The following is a 14,646-nucleotide window of genomic DNA, read 5'->3' on the forward strand; positions in this document are numbered from 1 at the left end:
GTTCTCCTGACATCCGCCAAACCCAGATTCTTCCGTCAGACGGTTAAGCATGATTCATCACTCCAGAGAACGCGTTTCCACTGCTCCTTAGTCCAAAGGTAGCCGATGTTTGGCATTCCGCATTGTGATCTTAGACTTGTGTGCGGCTGCTCGGCCATGGAAATCCATTTCATGAAGCTCCTGACGAACAGTTAGTGTGCTGAAGTTGCTTCCAGAGGCAGTTTGGAACTCGGTAGTGAGTGTTGCAACTGAGGACAGATTATTTTACGCCCTACATGCTTCAGCACTCTGCGGTTCCATTCTGTGAACTTGTGTGGCATACCACTTCGCGGCTGAGCCGTTGTTGCTCTTAGATGTTTCTACTTCACAATAACAGCACTTGCAGTTGACCAGGGCAGCTCTAGCAGTGCAGACATTTGGTGAACTGGCTTGTTGGAAAGGTGGTGTCCTATGACTGTGCCATGTTGAAAGTCACTGAGCTCTTCAGTAAGACCATTCTACTGCCAATATTTGTCTATGGAGATTGCATGGCTGTATGCTCGATTTTATATACCTGTCAGCAACGGGTGTGGCTGAAATAGCCACATTCACTCATTTGAAGGGGTGTCCACATACAGTAGCTTCGTATATATAGTGTATGTTCCTAAGGGTTATCCTCTTAGCTTGAATAAATATATAATTTTCTTCCTTTTTAAAATTCTCTCTGTAGATGCCAAAACCACAAAGGGAGAAATCAATCTCCTGTCCCTCCTATCCACCTTTGATGACATCGTAGACTCCCAGCCTGAGGCAGAGGAGAAAGAGAAAGGACTCGGAAGCAGAGATGCTCCAAAACTACCCAGAACCAACAGCCTGGAAGACCTGGGGATCAAGGTATTAAATAAATACTTTTTTTCTGTTCATTGATGAATAAAATCTACATATTAAATGTAGTTTCCCCTCTTAACTTAGCTTCTGTTTGTTATGTTCATGTACTTAAAGGTGGTTGTTTATTTCCTCCTGTAGGACTCTCCCGCTACACCTGGGACCACCTCGACAGAGAAGAAAGATGGAGGAACGACCAAACCAGGAGAGGGCCACGAGGAGAGGAAGAGATGGGCTATCCCAGTAGACATCACCTCCCCTTGCGATGACTTCTACAAACGCATCCCCAACCCTGCTTTCAAGGTACTGTGATGTAATGACAAAATATGTTGATGGATTGGTAGATGTAGTTGAATATGTCGATGACCAATGTGTTGATTAGTCCCATGTAGATTAAAGAAGCCTGTTTATTGACATTACCTGATACCTACACATATTGCAGGGTTTAGTTTTATAGTTTTATGACATTATTACACTATTCCTTTATTGGCATAGAGCCTTGTTCATTCCACAATACTAATGTGAACCCCACCTCTCCCAGTATCCCTTTGAGTTGGACATGTTCCAGAAACAGGCAGTGTTGAGGCTGGAGGCCCATGAGTCTGTGTTTGTGGCAGCTCACACATCAGCAGGCAAAACCGTGGTGGCAGAATACGCCATAGCTCTCTCACAAAAACACATGACCAGGTGTGTGTATTTACATGTTTGACATGCTCTCTAAAATCTCTAATCCAACAATAAAAATGTGATTTTATCAGATTTATACAAATGACTGATTGTATGACCTGTATCATTGAAATTGATGAATATGATGGTTTTCCATGTTGTGCCCATCACAGCCAATCACAACATGGTGCATCTAACCTCCATGTGTTTTCACCCTCTGATAGGACCATCTACACCTCCCCCATCAAGGCGCTGTCCAATCAGAAGTTCCGGGACTTCAAGACCACCTTTGGGGATGTGGGGCTGCTGACTGGGGATGTCCAGCTGAGTCCTGAAGCCTCCTGTCTCATCATGACCACTGAGATATTGAGGTGACGTAATATATACACCATACAGTGCATTCAGAAAGTATTCAGCCCAATTCACTTTTTCCACATTTTGTTACAGTACAGCCTTATTCTAAAATTGATCAAATATTTTTTTTCCTTATCAATCTATCAATCAATCTACACACCCTATTCCATAATGATAAAGCAAAAACAGTTTTTTAAATTGTAAATAAAATACACAAATATAACATTTACATAAGTATTCAGACCTGTTACTCAGTACTTTGTTGATGCACCTTTGGCAGCGATTACAGTCTCAAGTCTTCTTGGCATACATGTATTTGGGGAGTTTCTCACATTCTTGTCTGCAGATCCTCTCAAGCTCTGTCAGGTTTAATGGAGAATGTCGCTGCACAACTATTTTCAGGTTTCTCCAGATATGTTTGATCGGGTTCAAGTCCGGGCTCTGGCTGGGCCACTCAAGGACATTCCCGAAGCCACTCCTATGTTGTCTTGGCAGTGTGCTTAGAGTTGTTTTCCTGTTGGAAGGTGTACCTTCGTCCCAGTCTGAGATCCTGAGCGCTCTAGAGCAGGTTTTCTTCAAGGATCTCTCTGGACTTTGCTCTGCTCATCTTTACCCCGATCCTGACTAGTCTCCCGGTCCCTGCTGCTGAAAAACATCCCTACAGAATGATGCTGCCAACACCATGCTTCACCGTAGGGATGGTATTGGCCAGTTGATGAGGGGTGCCTGGTTTCCTCCAGACATGCCGCTTGGCATTCAGGCCACAAAGTAAAATCTTGGTTTCATCAGACCAGAGAGTCTTGTTTCTCATGGTCTGAGAGTCCTTTAGGTTCCTTTTTGGCAAACTCCAAGCGAGGAATGGCTTCCGTCTGACCACTCTACCATAAAGGCCTGATTGGTGGAGTGCTGCTGAGATGGGTATCCTTCTGGAAGGTTATCCCATCGAAATAGAGGAACTCTGGAGCTGTCAGAGTGACCATCGGGTTCTTGGTCAACTCCTTGAACAAGGCCCTTCTCCCCCGATTGCTCAGTTTGGCCCGGGTGGCCAGCTCTAGGAAGGGTCTTGGTGGTTCCAAACTTCTTGCATATAAGAATGATGGAGGCCTCTGTGTTCTTGGGACCTTCAATGCTGCAGAAATGTTTTGGTACTTTTCTCCAGATCTGTGCTCCGACAAAATCTTGTCTCGGAGATCTCCTGCCAATTCCTTCGACTTCATGGCTTGGTTTTTGCTCTGACATGCACTGTCAACTGTGGGACATTATGTGTGTTCCTTCCCAAATCATGTCCAATCAATTGAATTTACCACAGGTGGACTCAATCAAGTTGTAGAAACATCTCATGGATGATCAATGGAAACAAGATGCACCTGAGCTCAATTTTGTATCTCATTGCAACGGGTCTGAATACTTATGTACAGTAAATAACACATTTTTGTTTTTTATTTGTAATAAATTTGCAAAAATGTCTAAACCTGTTTTCATTTTGCTATTATGGGGTATTGTGTGTAGATTGATTAGGAAACATTTTAATTTAATCCGTTTTAGAATAATGCTGTAACGTAAGAAAATGTGGGGAAGGGGTCTGAATCTTTTCTGAATGCACCGTATATAGTTTATCAGAAGTTTGTGTACGCTTAGATTAGTCATTAAAACTATTTTTTTCAACCACTCCACAAATTTCTTGTTAACAAACTATAGTTTTGGCAAGTCGGTTAGGACATCTACTTTGTGCATGACACAAGTCATTTTTCCAACTATTGTTTACAGGCAGATAATTTCACTTATAATTCACTGTATCCAGTGGGTCAGAAGTTTACATACACTAAATTGACTGTGCCTTTTAAACAGCTTGGAAAATTCCAGAAAATTATGTCATGGCTTTAGAAGCTTCTGATAGGCTAATTGACGACATTTGAGTCAATTGGAGGTGTACATGTGGATGTATTTCAAGGCCTACCTTCAAACTCAGTGACTCTTTGCTTGACATCATGGGAAAATCAAAAGAAATCAGCCAAAAATTGTAGACCTCCACAAGTCTGGTTCATCCTTGGGAGCAATTTCCAAATTCCTGAAGGTACCACGTTCATCTGTACAAGCAATAGTACGCAAGTATAAACACCATGGGACCACACAGCCATCATACCGCTCAGGAAGGAGACGCTTTCTGTCTCCTAGAGATGAACGTACTTTGGTGCGAAAAATGCAAATCAATCCCAGAACAACAGCAAAGGACTTTGTGAAGATGCTGGAGTAAACAGGTACAAAAGTATCGATATCCACAGTAAAACGAGTCCTATATCGACATAACCTGAAAGGCCGCTCAGCAAGGAAGAAGCCACTGCTCCAAAACCGCCATAAAAAAGCCAGACTACAGTTTGCAACTGCACATGGGGACAAAGATCGTACTTTTTGGAGAAATGTCTTCTGGTCTGATGAAACAAAAATAGAACTGTTTGCCCATAATGACCATCGTTGTGTTTGGAGGAAAAAGGGGGAGGCTTGCAAGCTGAAGAACACCATCCCAACCGTGAAGAACGGGGGTGGCAGCATCATGTTGTGGGGGTGCTTTGCTGCAGGAGGGACTGGTGCACTTCACAAAATATATGGCATCGTGAGGAAGGATTAAATGATGTGGATATATGGAAGCAACATCTCAAGACATCAGTCAGGAAGTTAAAGCTTGGTCGCAAATGGGTCTTCCAAATGGACAATGACCCAAAGCATACTTTCAAAGTTGTGGCAAAATGGCTTAAGGACAACAACGTCAAGGTATTGGAGTGGCCATCACAAAGCCCTGACCTCAGTCCCATAGACAATTTGTGGGCAGATCTGAAAAAGCGTGTGCGAGCAAGGAGGCCTACAAACCTGACTCCGTTACACCAGCTCTGTCAGGAGGAATGGGCCTCAACCTATTGTGGGAAGCTTGTGGAAAGCTACCCAAAACGTTTGACCCAAGTTAAACAATTTAAAGGCAATTCTACCACATACTAATTGAGTTTATGTAAACGTCTGACCAACTGGAAATGTGATGAAAGAAATAAAAGCTGAAATAAATCGCCATTTCACATTCTTAAAATATAGTAGGGATCCTAACTGACCTCAGACATTGAATTTTGACTAGGATTAAGTGTTAGGAATTTAAAAACTGAGTTTAAATGTATTTGGCTAAGGTGTATGTAAACTTCCGACTTCAACTGTACATATAACATTACACGTGATATCACACATTAACTCTATGGAACACTGTTTTTATACTGTCTAACATTCTAACTGAACGCATACCATGGTTATACATTGAGATACCCTCTATCATGTCGGCCGACACATCAGCTTGACTAACATATTCTATCTCCCTCTCTCGTAGGTCCATGCTCTATAACGGTTCAGAGGTCATCAGAGATTTGGAGTGGGTGATCTTTGACGAAGTTCACTACATCAATGATGCTGAGGTAACAGAGAAGCCTCACTGTCAAAACCTTCCCCTCTCACTGTTTTAGTCAGTCACGTGTCACTAAATCTCATTCTCCCGTTTTCTTTCCTTCCCCTTCTGTCTTTCTCTCCCTCTTAGAGAGGAGTGGTGTGGGAGGAGGTTCTGATCATGTTACCTGACCACGTCAGCATTATTCTGCTGAGTGCCACTGTCCCCAACGCTGTGGAGTTCAGTGAGTGGATCGGGTACGTTATCAACTATTGCCTACTGTCAACACCATACCCAAAGCATGTATACACGCAAAGACACTGTTAAACCATGCACACTTTCTTGAGTACATGACCTACTGAGGAAAAACTCTGGACCCTAATTCTATGCTATATCTAGGGCCCAGAGTATTTCTTGTTTAAGTCACGTGGTTCAAAACAACTTCTGGTCCTTGTTAAAGTGCAGCAATAGCTGTCACGGTAAGGTGCTTTTATAGTGTTCAATGTTGTGCTTGGCCTCTAGTATATAAATGGAATGACGTCAGAGCTGTGTATGGTTGCTTCAGTTTCTCCGCTCCCTTCCTCTCTCCTCTCCAGGCGCATTAAGAAGAAGCACATCTATGTGATCAGCACAGCGAAGAGACCTGTGCCTCTGGAGCACTACCTGTACACAGGCAACAGTACCAAGACCCAGAAAGAGATGTTCCTACTGCTGGACCCTACAGGCAACTTCCAAACCAAAGGGTACGTACACACACACACACACACACACACACCTGGGCTTATGGATATGTTAGGGTTGTCATTAGACTTGGGACGATAAAACAAAAATTAATGATACCAACCGTTGGTGTTTTCTTTGTTTTTAAGGTACTATTCTGCAATAGATGCCAAAAAGGAACGCACCAGTAAACACGCCCAGTCCTTTGGGACGAAAAATGCATCTCAGAAGACTACACCCAACCAGGTACAGAATATCACACCGACTCTCTCTGTCTCTGTCCCCCTTACCCTCTCTGTCACTCATTCATCCTCATTGAAGCACATCTGTCAGTCTTTGAACATCTCCACTTTTCCATTTCTCCATTGGCCATCTTCTCTCTGTAAAATGTCTTTACTCTTTCCCTCTCTATTTTCTCATCCCTCTCTCCATCTCTCCACCAGGACCGTGCGGTGTGGCTTTCCCTCCTCCACTTCCTGTCCCAGCGCCAGCAGACCCCCGTCGTGGCGTTCACCTTCTCCAGGACGCGCTGCGACGACAACGCCCGCTCTCTAGCCTCCATGGACTTCACCAGCTCGGGGGAGAAGAGCGACATCCACTCCTTCTTCCAGAAGAGCCTGAGCCGCCTCAGGGGAGGGGACCGCCAGCTGCCCCAGGTAGGGTGCACTCTGGCTGGGACCGGTTTTCTTCAATGTCTTGAAGAACTAAGACCTGCTTATCAAGTGTACCCATGTTATAACTGACTTTTTCAGACATAACATAGGTACAGCAGATCCTCTTACTGTATGGGACACTTTTAAATGTGCCTTTAAAGACAATGCAATTCAGTACTCATCTATAAAACAAAAGCAATTTAGATCAAAAGAGTCCATATTAACAAAGGAAATTGAAGGACTAACAGTACAGTTAGAGAGCAATAAAAACAGTACTATAGAGGCACATTAAAGGAAAAACAAAAAGAAATGGAGGAATTTATTCAAGAAAGATCTAGTGTAATATATTATAATAATAAAGCGAACTGGATGGAATATGGGGAAAAATGCATCAAATTCTTTTTCAATCTTCAATATAGAAATGCTACCAAAAAAAATGTATTAAAACTTGTTACAAATGATGGAGTCACGCAGGATTCATCAAATGATATTTTGAAAGAGGAAGTAAAGTACTTTAAGAATATGTTTTAATTTCAGGCTCCTTCATCTTCACTAACTGAAACTAATTGTATGGATTTTTTTCCTAATAATAATGTACATCTGTACAGAAAGACTCATGTGAAGGCCAAATTACTGAAGAGGAACTGCTTGAGGCAATTGGGGCCTTTAAGGATGGGAAAATTCCAGGGTTGGATGGCATACTAGTGGAAGTATACAAAACCTTTTTTGGTATACTCAAAGGACCATTATTGGCTTGTTTTAACCACTCCTATATAAATGGTAGATTATCAGACACGCAACAAGAAGGACTGATATCATTATTACTAAAACAGGACCCAAGTGGTATATATAAAGATTCAGTCTGAACCTCTTACACTTCAGTGTTGTGATGCAAAAATCCTAGCAAAATGCTTGGCACATAGAATTAAAAAAGTATTGTCAGATATTATTCATCCTCAGACAGGTTTTTTACATGGATGATACATTGGAGATAATAAAAGACAAGTACTGGAAACAATAGAACACTATGAAATATCAGGGACAACAGGCCTGGTTTTCATAGCTGATTTTGAGAAGGCTTTTGATAAAGTATGACTGGAGTTTATATATAAATGCCTAGAATATTTCAATTTTAGGGAATCTCTTATAAAATGGGTTAAGGTTATGTATAGTAACCCTAGGTGTAAAATAATAAATAATGGCTAATATCTCAGAAAGTTTTAAACTATCTATAGGAGTAAAACAAGGTTGTCCACTATCGGCATATCTATTTATTATTGCAATCGAAATGTTAGCTGCTAAGATTAGATCAAACAATAATATTAAGGGATTAGAAATCCATGGCTTAAAAACTAAGGTGTCATTGTACGCTGATGATTCATGTTTTCTTTTAAAACCACAATTGGAGTCTCTCCACTGCCTCTTAGAGGATCTAGATACTTTTGCTATCCTCTCTGGATTAAAACCAAATTATGATAAATGTACCATATTGCGTATTGGATCACTAAAAAATGCACATTTTACATTACCATGTAGTTTACCAATTAAATGGTCTGAAGGAGATGTGGACGTACTTGGTATACAAATCCCAAAAGAAAGAAATTATCTCACTCCAATAAATTTTTATAGAAAGTTAGCAAAAATAAATAAGATCGTTATACCATGGAAAGGAAAATACCTGTCCATTTGTGGAAAAATCACCCTGATTAACTCCTTAGTTATATCACAGTTGACCTATTTTGCTTATGGTTTTGCCTACACCTAGTGACCTGCTTTTTAAATTATATGAACAAAAAATATTCAATTTTATTTGGAACGGCAAGCCAGATAAAATTAATAGGGCCTATTTATATAACGATTATGAATTTGGTGGGCAGAAATGATTAAATATTAAAGCATTAGACCTCTCACTAAAGGCATCAGTCATAAAAAAGTTATACTTAAATCCAAACTGGTTCTCTAGTCAATTGGTACGAATGTCTCATCCTATATTCAGGAAGAGCCTTTTCCCCTTTATTTTGATTACACCTGTTCACTTTCGGTTGTTTGAAAAATTTCCAAAATATCTTTATTTTTTAAACAAGCCTTAGAAAACAAGCAATTTCAGTTTAATCCACCTGAAAGGATGGAACAAATAGTACAACAAATATTGTGGTTAAATTCAAATATACTAATTGATCAAAAAAACTATTTATCGAAGAAATGTTTAAAAAAGGTATAATTTTAGTGAATGATATCATAAATAGGACTGGTGGAGTTATGTCACACATGCAGCTAACACAGACATGGAAATGTCTGCTCTACCCAAAATTACAACCAATTAATTGCAGCATTACCACAAAAATGGAAGAGGCAAGTAGAAGGGGAAAAAAGTAAGGAACTTGTATGTCGGCCATGTATTAAATAACATAAATGGTTAAAGAAAAGTCTGATGAATAAAAACATATACCAATTTAATTTAAGGACCAAAATACTGACAGCTGTGCCATATAAATTGCAAAATAGTTGGGAAGAGATTTATGTACCCATTCCATGGCACATGGTTTATGAATTGATGCGCAAAACAATGCCGGATTTAAAAAAAAATCAATATAAATTACTATACAAAATTCTTGCAACTAATAGGATGTTATACATATGGGGGATACAATCTTCCCAGCTCTGCAGATTCTGCTGTGAGGAGGCAGTCATTAGATCATTTATTTTGGTATTGTCCATATGTAGCTCGTTTTTGGTCAAAGGTCCAGGAATGGTTGAAGAATTGCAACATTTGCCTAGAACTAACGCTACAGATAGCAATACTGGGTGATTTGAAAAGCCATAGTCAATCAATCAATAATATAATAATTATTTTAGCAAAAATGTTTTATTTTTAATTTACAATCTGTAGAATCTATAAGAATAGGAAGGTGCAATTATTTTGTGAAGCATCACAGCACAGTTGAGAAATATATGGCAAATAGAAATCCGAAAGGGATGATGTTGAGGGATAGATGGGAGGGGTTGAATGGAGCTGAAGGGTGGGACTGGATGGTGTTGAGGGATAGATGGGAGGGGTTGAATGGAGCTGAAGGGTGGGACTAATAACAAGATTAACAATGTAAAGCATACGGGATCTGTAAAATGTATATAGGCTCGGAACTTCTGTGAAATAGCATAGTTACAAATAGAAATCAAACTGGATGGACATCAGAAATAGAGGAAGGACTAAGAACAAACAAGAGAGAACTATTGTAAAGAAGACTGTGTCTGTAAAATGTGAATAAGTGTATAAGTATAAATTGAAGGTAAAAGCAGAAGTGTTTATTAGTTTACTCCAATTGGGGGCTCGCCAGTAGGGTTTGCGAGGAATAATAATAAAGTTATATTCTTTTAAAAAGTATGTATGTCTATATAGGTATGTGTATATGTGTATACATGTATGCATGCGTGCATGGATATATATATTTACCAAAAAATATGGGGGATTGGAAATTATGCAGACAATTACATTGGAAGCAACATTCTTTCCGCAATATTAAGCTGATACTTCCTCTAAAAAAATAAAAAGTGTACCCATGCTCTACTGTTCTACTGTTTCATGCAAATATCGACAATGCAATGAATTCGGCTCACATTGCTTCAAATTTATTATTCCCTATCATAACCAATTGTAGCAAATAGATTGAACTGTTGGAAATGTAACCTAGGAATTGTTAGATTGGTCATTTACATTTTAGTTGTTACTTTTGGCTAATATTCAAGATAATATACTGATGAATTACTGGAATAATGAATTGATTGGATTAATTTAGTCCAATTTAGTCCATCCTATCCAGTAGTTATCATTAACCGTTATACAATTAATCCCCATAAACAATAGTCTAATCAACAGTCAATTTACTATATTCTCATTCTGAATAGCCGTCAGTTCTGGAACTGCAAAAACCCAGTCGCTCGCAAATGACTTCAATGCCATATAATTCATTCAAGTTTTTTTTTACTAAACTAAACTTGTTGGAAAATGAGGTAGTTAAGAGGTATGATATAAAGACGGGGTACGTTGGGATGCGACACAGTTATTGAGGGGAGACGATCCACAGGTCAATATGAATGGCTTGCGTACTCAACTCAGGCAAATACAACAACACTTTCACAGGACTTTTGAGAATGATTTGATCTTATTCATTGAAAGAGAAAATGTGAGAGCGCTACGTCGACATAGGCTTTCACAACCGGGAAACCATAGAGCTCACCAATCAGGAATAGACATGAACTAGGCTACCAATTAGCATCCGATGTGGGCAGTGCTGGGACAATGTTGATCATGGGTTTGTAAATTAGATCGGCCGTCTTACAGTACTCAATGACTTCCACCACTTTACACACACACCACTTTCAGAGGAAAAGAAGAAGGCAACAGGATAAATTACTTGCATGGGCTAACGCCTGCCCTGTTGCATTCCGTTAGGATGGGATGGAGCTGGTTTAAAGGTTGTTGTCTCTCTCGACAGTAATGTTGAGGCCAGCAGGCTGAAGTAGCTCACAGCCGAATGAGCTACACCCACTTCTCTCTGTTCTCAGTCTAGGAAAATAAAGTCCATTAGAGCATTTCCGTGAAGTGAATTCTTCCTCTGGTCCCAGCCCATCCCGATTGTGAACTCAGTCAGTTAGTCTTGAATGAGCATACAGTGCGTTCCGCAGGATCACCTCTGGGATGATTGCTTCTGTCTGAGTAGGATATGGTTTCGTCGATAGGTGTTTGGCTTCCAAGGAGATGTAGGTCATTCATTCAACTGCTGTGGCCCACCGCGAAGCAACATGATCTGCCAGTCTCTTTAAAAAAAAAATTTTTAAAAATTGAACCTTTATTTAACTAGGCAAGTCCGTTAAGAACAAATTCTTATTTACAATGACAGCCTACCCGGGCCTCCCCTAACCCAGACGACGCTAGGGCAATTGTGTGCAGCACTATGGGACTCCCGATCACGGCCGGTTGTGATACAGCACAGGATCGAACCAGGGTCTGCAGTGACACCTTTAGTACTGAGATGCAGTGCCTTAGACCGCTGCGCCAGTCTGGAGCCCTGTTAGTCCTGTAGTTATATTCACAGAGGCCGGGCTGATTAGGCCGGACAGGGTGTCACAGGATCACCCTGTTGATTCTGAGAATTCAGCACAGTTATGTCCATTGAGATTTCCTCATAAGTGTCCACAGTATGTTCCTACTGTGCAGAAAACAGTTAAACAGTCCCGGGTATGAAATATGTAGCATGTAGGTTCTAAACATGCTTTGAGTAAAATATACATTAAATTCCCTTTTAATGACATAGAAATATCAGGAGAAAACTCTCACAGTATGCTTCAAGTTATACCAACATGTTATGAGTCCTTCAGTTTGAAACGTGTTTAAATGTCACTGGTGCAATTGCCACTACTTTTCTCTCTTGTTAAAAGGAAAATCATAGCCTGGCGCCCCTCTTTCTTTGAATCTACATCCACTGTGCCTGAAAGTCTAGTTGGTAATCAACAGTAACACATGCAGGTCGTAAGATGGTCTGCTAATCGGAAGAAAGCGTCTGTTCTTTGTCTCCTCAACCTCCCCAGGGGACACTCGGAGTCGCTAAACGGGGGAAAGGGAGAGGGGTTTATTGTTCTTGTGATAGGGCCGTCTTGTAAGCTACTCAGTGACTGGAAGGGCTAACCCCCCTTTCACCACATCGATGCGTGCACAGGGAACATCGGCTCCTTCATCATTCATAGCTTGAGGGAGGCGCTGTCGATAACAAAACTCCATGTCTTGGCCTGGAGGGTGCGTGACACTCGTCGTGGGCTCTCGTTACAACAAAGTAATTTAGCAGATGGTCTTATCCAGAGTGACTTACAGGAGCAATTAGGGTTAAGTGCTTTGCAGCAACCATTCAGTTACTGGCCCAATGCTCTTAGCCGCTATGCTACTCGCCGCTCCCCCTGTCTTGTTACCAACCCCTCCTCTGTTGTTAGATCCTGTTGATGAGGGATCTGCTGAAGAGGGGGATTGCAGTACATCACAGCGGCATCCTGCCAATCCTAAAGGAGGTCATTGAGATGCTGTTCTCACGGGGGCTAGTAAAGGTGAGTCTTATTGGTTCAATTTTTAAATCAGTGTGACTATTTGTCAATATCTTAACTCCATGTCTGGTCAAAAGTCCTAACTTCCATCCTCTACCTCTGTCATCAAATCACAATTGATTTAAAGTGCATTTAACGTCTTGACACGCTTTACAAATGAATGTCTCTCTCTCTCAGGTTCTGTTTGCCACTGAGACGTTTGCTATGGGAGTGAATATGCCCGCGAGGACAGTTGTGTTTGACAGCATACGGAAACACGATGGTACCGGCTTCCGAAACTTGCTGCCTGGTACGGTCCCTTCCTTCTCATACTTTTATATACACAACGTCCTTTTCATTCATTCACTCTCTCTTTCTTTGTCTCTCGCTGTCACTTTGTCACTGTGAAGCAGACGTAACATCAGCACTTTCGTTATGGCAAAAGGAAAAATCATTTAATTATCCAAGGCCTTCATTTTTTGGAAGGCACTCTTGAATTAACAGCTGATATGCACATTAATTCAAATGAGAAGAATTTGAAACAGATAGAGAAGCTGAGTGTGAGTGCTCACCGGAAGTATTTTCATCTGATGCCACTTCAATCTCTCTCTCGCTCTCTCTCTCTCGCTCTCTCTGATGTTTGATTGTAGAGCAAAAAAATAGAATGGATGTTTTTCTACACGTTTAAGAGTTCTTAGTACCATATGACCAGGGTTTTTGTACATGCCAATAAATATAATTGTTCCGGTCAAATTGTCCGGGAGAAAAATAAAGTATTTTGCAAAATAAGTTTTTTTAAATTAATTGATGGAAAACCAGTCTATGTGCTCCAACTTCAAAGGAAAATATACTTCATATGCTAATAAATCCTCAAGCTGCTCGGTAATTTGTGTCGGGTGTGCGTGTTTTTAATTTTACTCACGCAAAAGATGCAAGGGATTTAAGCTAAATGTACTGGTCACAATTGACGAAGATTGTGTTGATTATCACCATTTCCAGACATGGGATTCTTTCTCCAAAACAGTAAAGACAGCCTTAAGATCCCGCCTTTTTTAAGGACAAAGTAACGAGGCTCATTGGCACTGGAAGCCACTCCAAGGTTTTGGACAGTTTTGACTTATCCAACAGCAGCGGCTCACTTTGAGCAGGCCAAGGTCTGCCGCAAACGCAAGTAAATTGGAGGCAAATGATTGTGTTGGTCATGCCCGGTCCTAGTAGTTCTGCTGCCACCCCAGGCTAGATCAACATATGCCGCCCCTGTGTCATGTACAGCGTAGAGATTTGGAATGAATTGATAGGGTAGAGTAATGATGTGTATCATGCGCAATTGGTGCATTTCAGTTTCTACGTATTCACATCGGAGAGTTACAATGTTGCAATCACTAGGCAGCCAACTGCATATCGTAGGAAACAGAGTTATCAATAAGCCAAATACATATATCTTACATGACACGAGTCACGAACCCACAATAAATTCAAATTACAATAACCAGAACATTTATTAACATCATAGAACTGTTTATTTTAATTAGATTTACATTGACGGCCTACCCCGGCCAAACCCTCCCCTAACCCGGACGACGCTGGGCTAATTGTGCGCCGCCCTATGGAACTCCCGATCACGGCCGGTTGTGATACAGCCCGGGATCGAACCAGGGTCTGTAGTGACGCCTCTGGCCACTGCACCACTCGGGAGCCTCAACTGTAAAAAGAGAGCGATATCATTTGAGCTTTGGAAAACGAGTGCAGGCGTCCTTTCACAGCTGCATTGTAAAATAAGCTTTCTCTCAATGAACCAGCCTTAACAAATGTATTTACATTCTGAATTTGATTGTCCAAGATCAGTTTGATAATTTCTTCACTTTGTGGCCACCTAGAGTGGCCACTTTCCACTGCTGTGGT

At 40.9% G+C, this 14,646-nt stretch overlaps 1 protein-coding gene across 1 annotated transcript in view; it reads left to right on the plus strand.

The window, feature by feature from the left end:
• The window catches only part of LOC135552334 (superkiller complex protein 2-like), a 48,984-nt gene that overhangs the window by 8,790 nt on the left and 25,548 nt on the right, over positions 1-14,646 (plus strand). The window contains exons 8-18 of the mRNA XM_064983898.1: positions 710-873; positions 1,006-1,167; positions 1,406-1,551; positions 1,755-1,901; positions 5,249-5,333; positions 5,453-5,559; positions 5,899-6,045; positions 6,172-6,268; positions 6,466-6,678; positions 12,658-12,768; positions 12,943-13,054. Coding sequence (XP_064839970.1) covers positions 710-873; positions 1,006-1,167; positions 1,406-1,551; positions 1,755-1,901; positions 5,249-5,333; positions 5,453-5,559; positions 5,899-6,045; positions 6,172-6,268; positions 6,466-6,678; positions 12,658-12,768; positions 12,943-13,054 — 1,491 coding nt within the window. The remainder of the gene's footprint in view (positions 1-709; positions 874-1,005; positions 1,168-1,405; positions 1,552-1,754; positions 1,902-5,248; positions 5,334-5,452; positions 5,560-5,898; positions 6,046-6,171; positions 6,269-6,465; positions 6,679-12,657; positions 12,769-12,942; positions 13,055-14,646) is intronic.

The sequence above is a fragment of the Oncorhynchus masou genome, chromosome 13 (genome assembly GCF_036934945.1).
Source record: "Oncorhynchus masou masou isolate Uvic2021 chromosome 13, UVic_Omas_1.1, whole genome shotgun sequence".
NCBI lineage: Eukaryota > Metazoa > Chordata > Actinopteri > Salmoniformes > Salmonidae > Oncorhynchus > Oncorhynchus masou.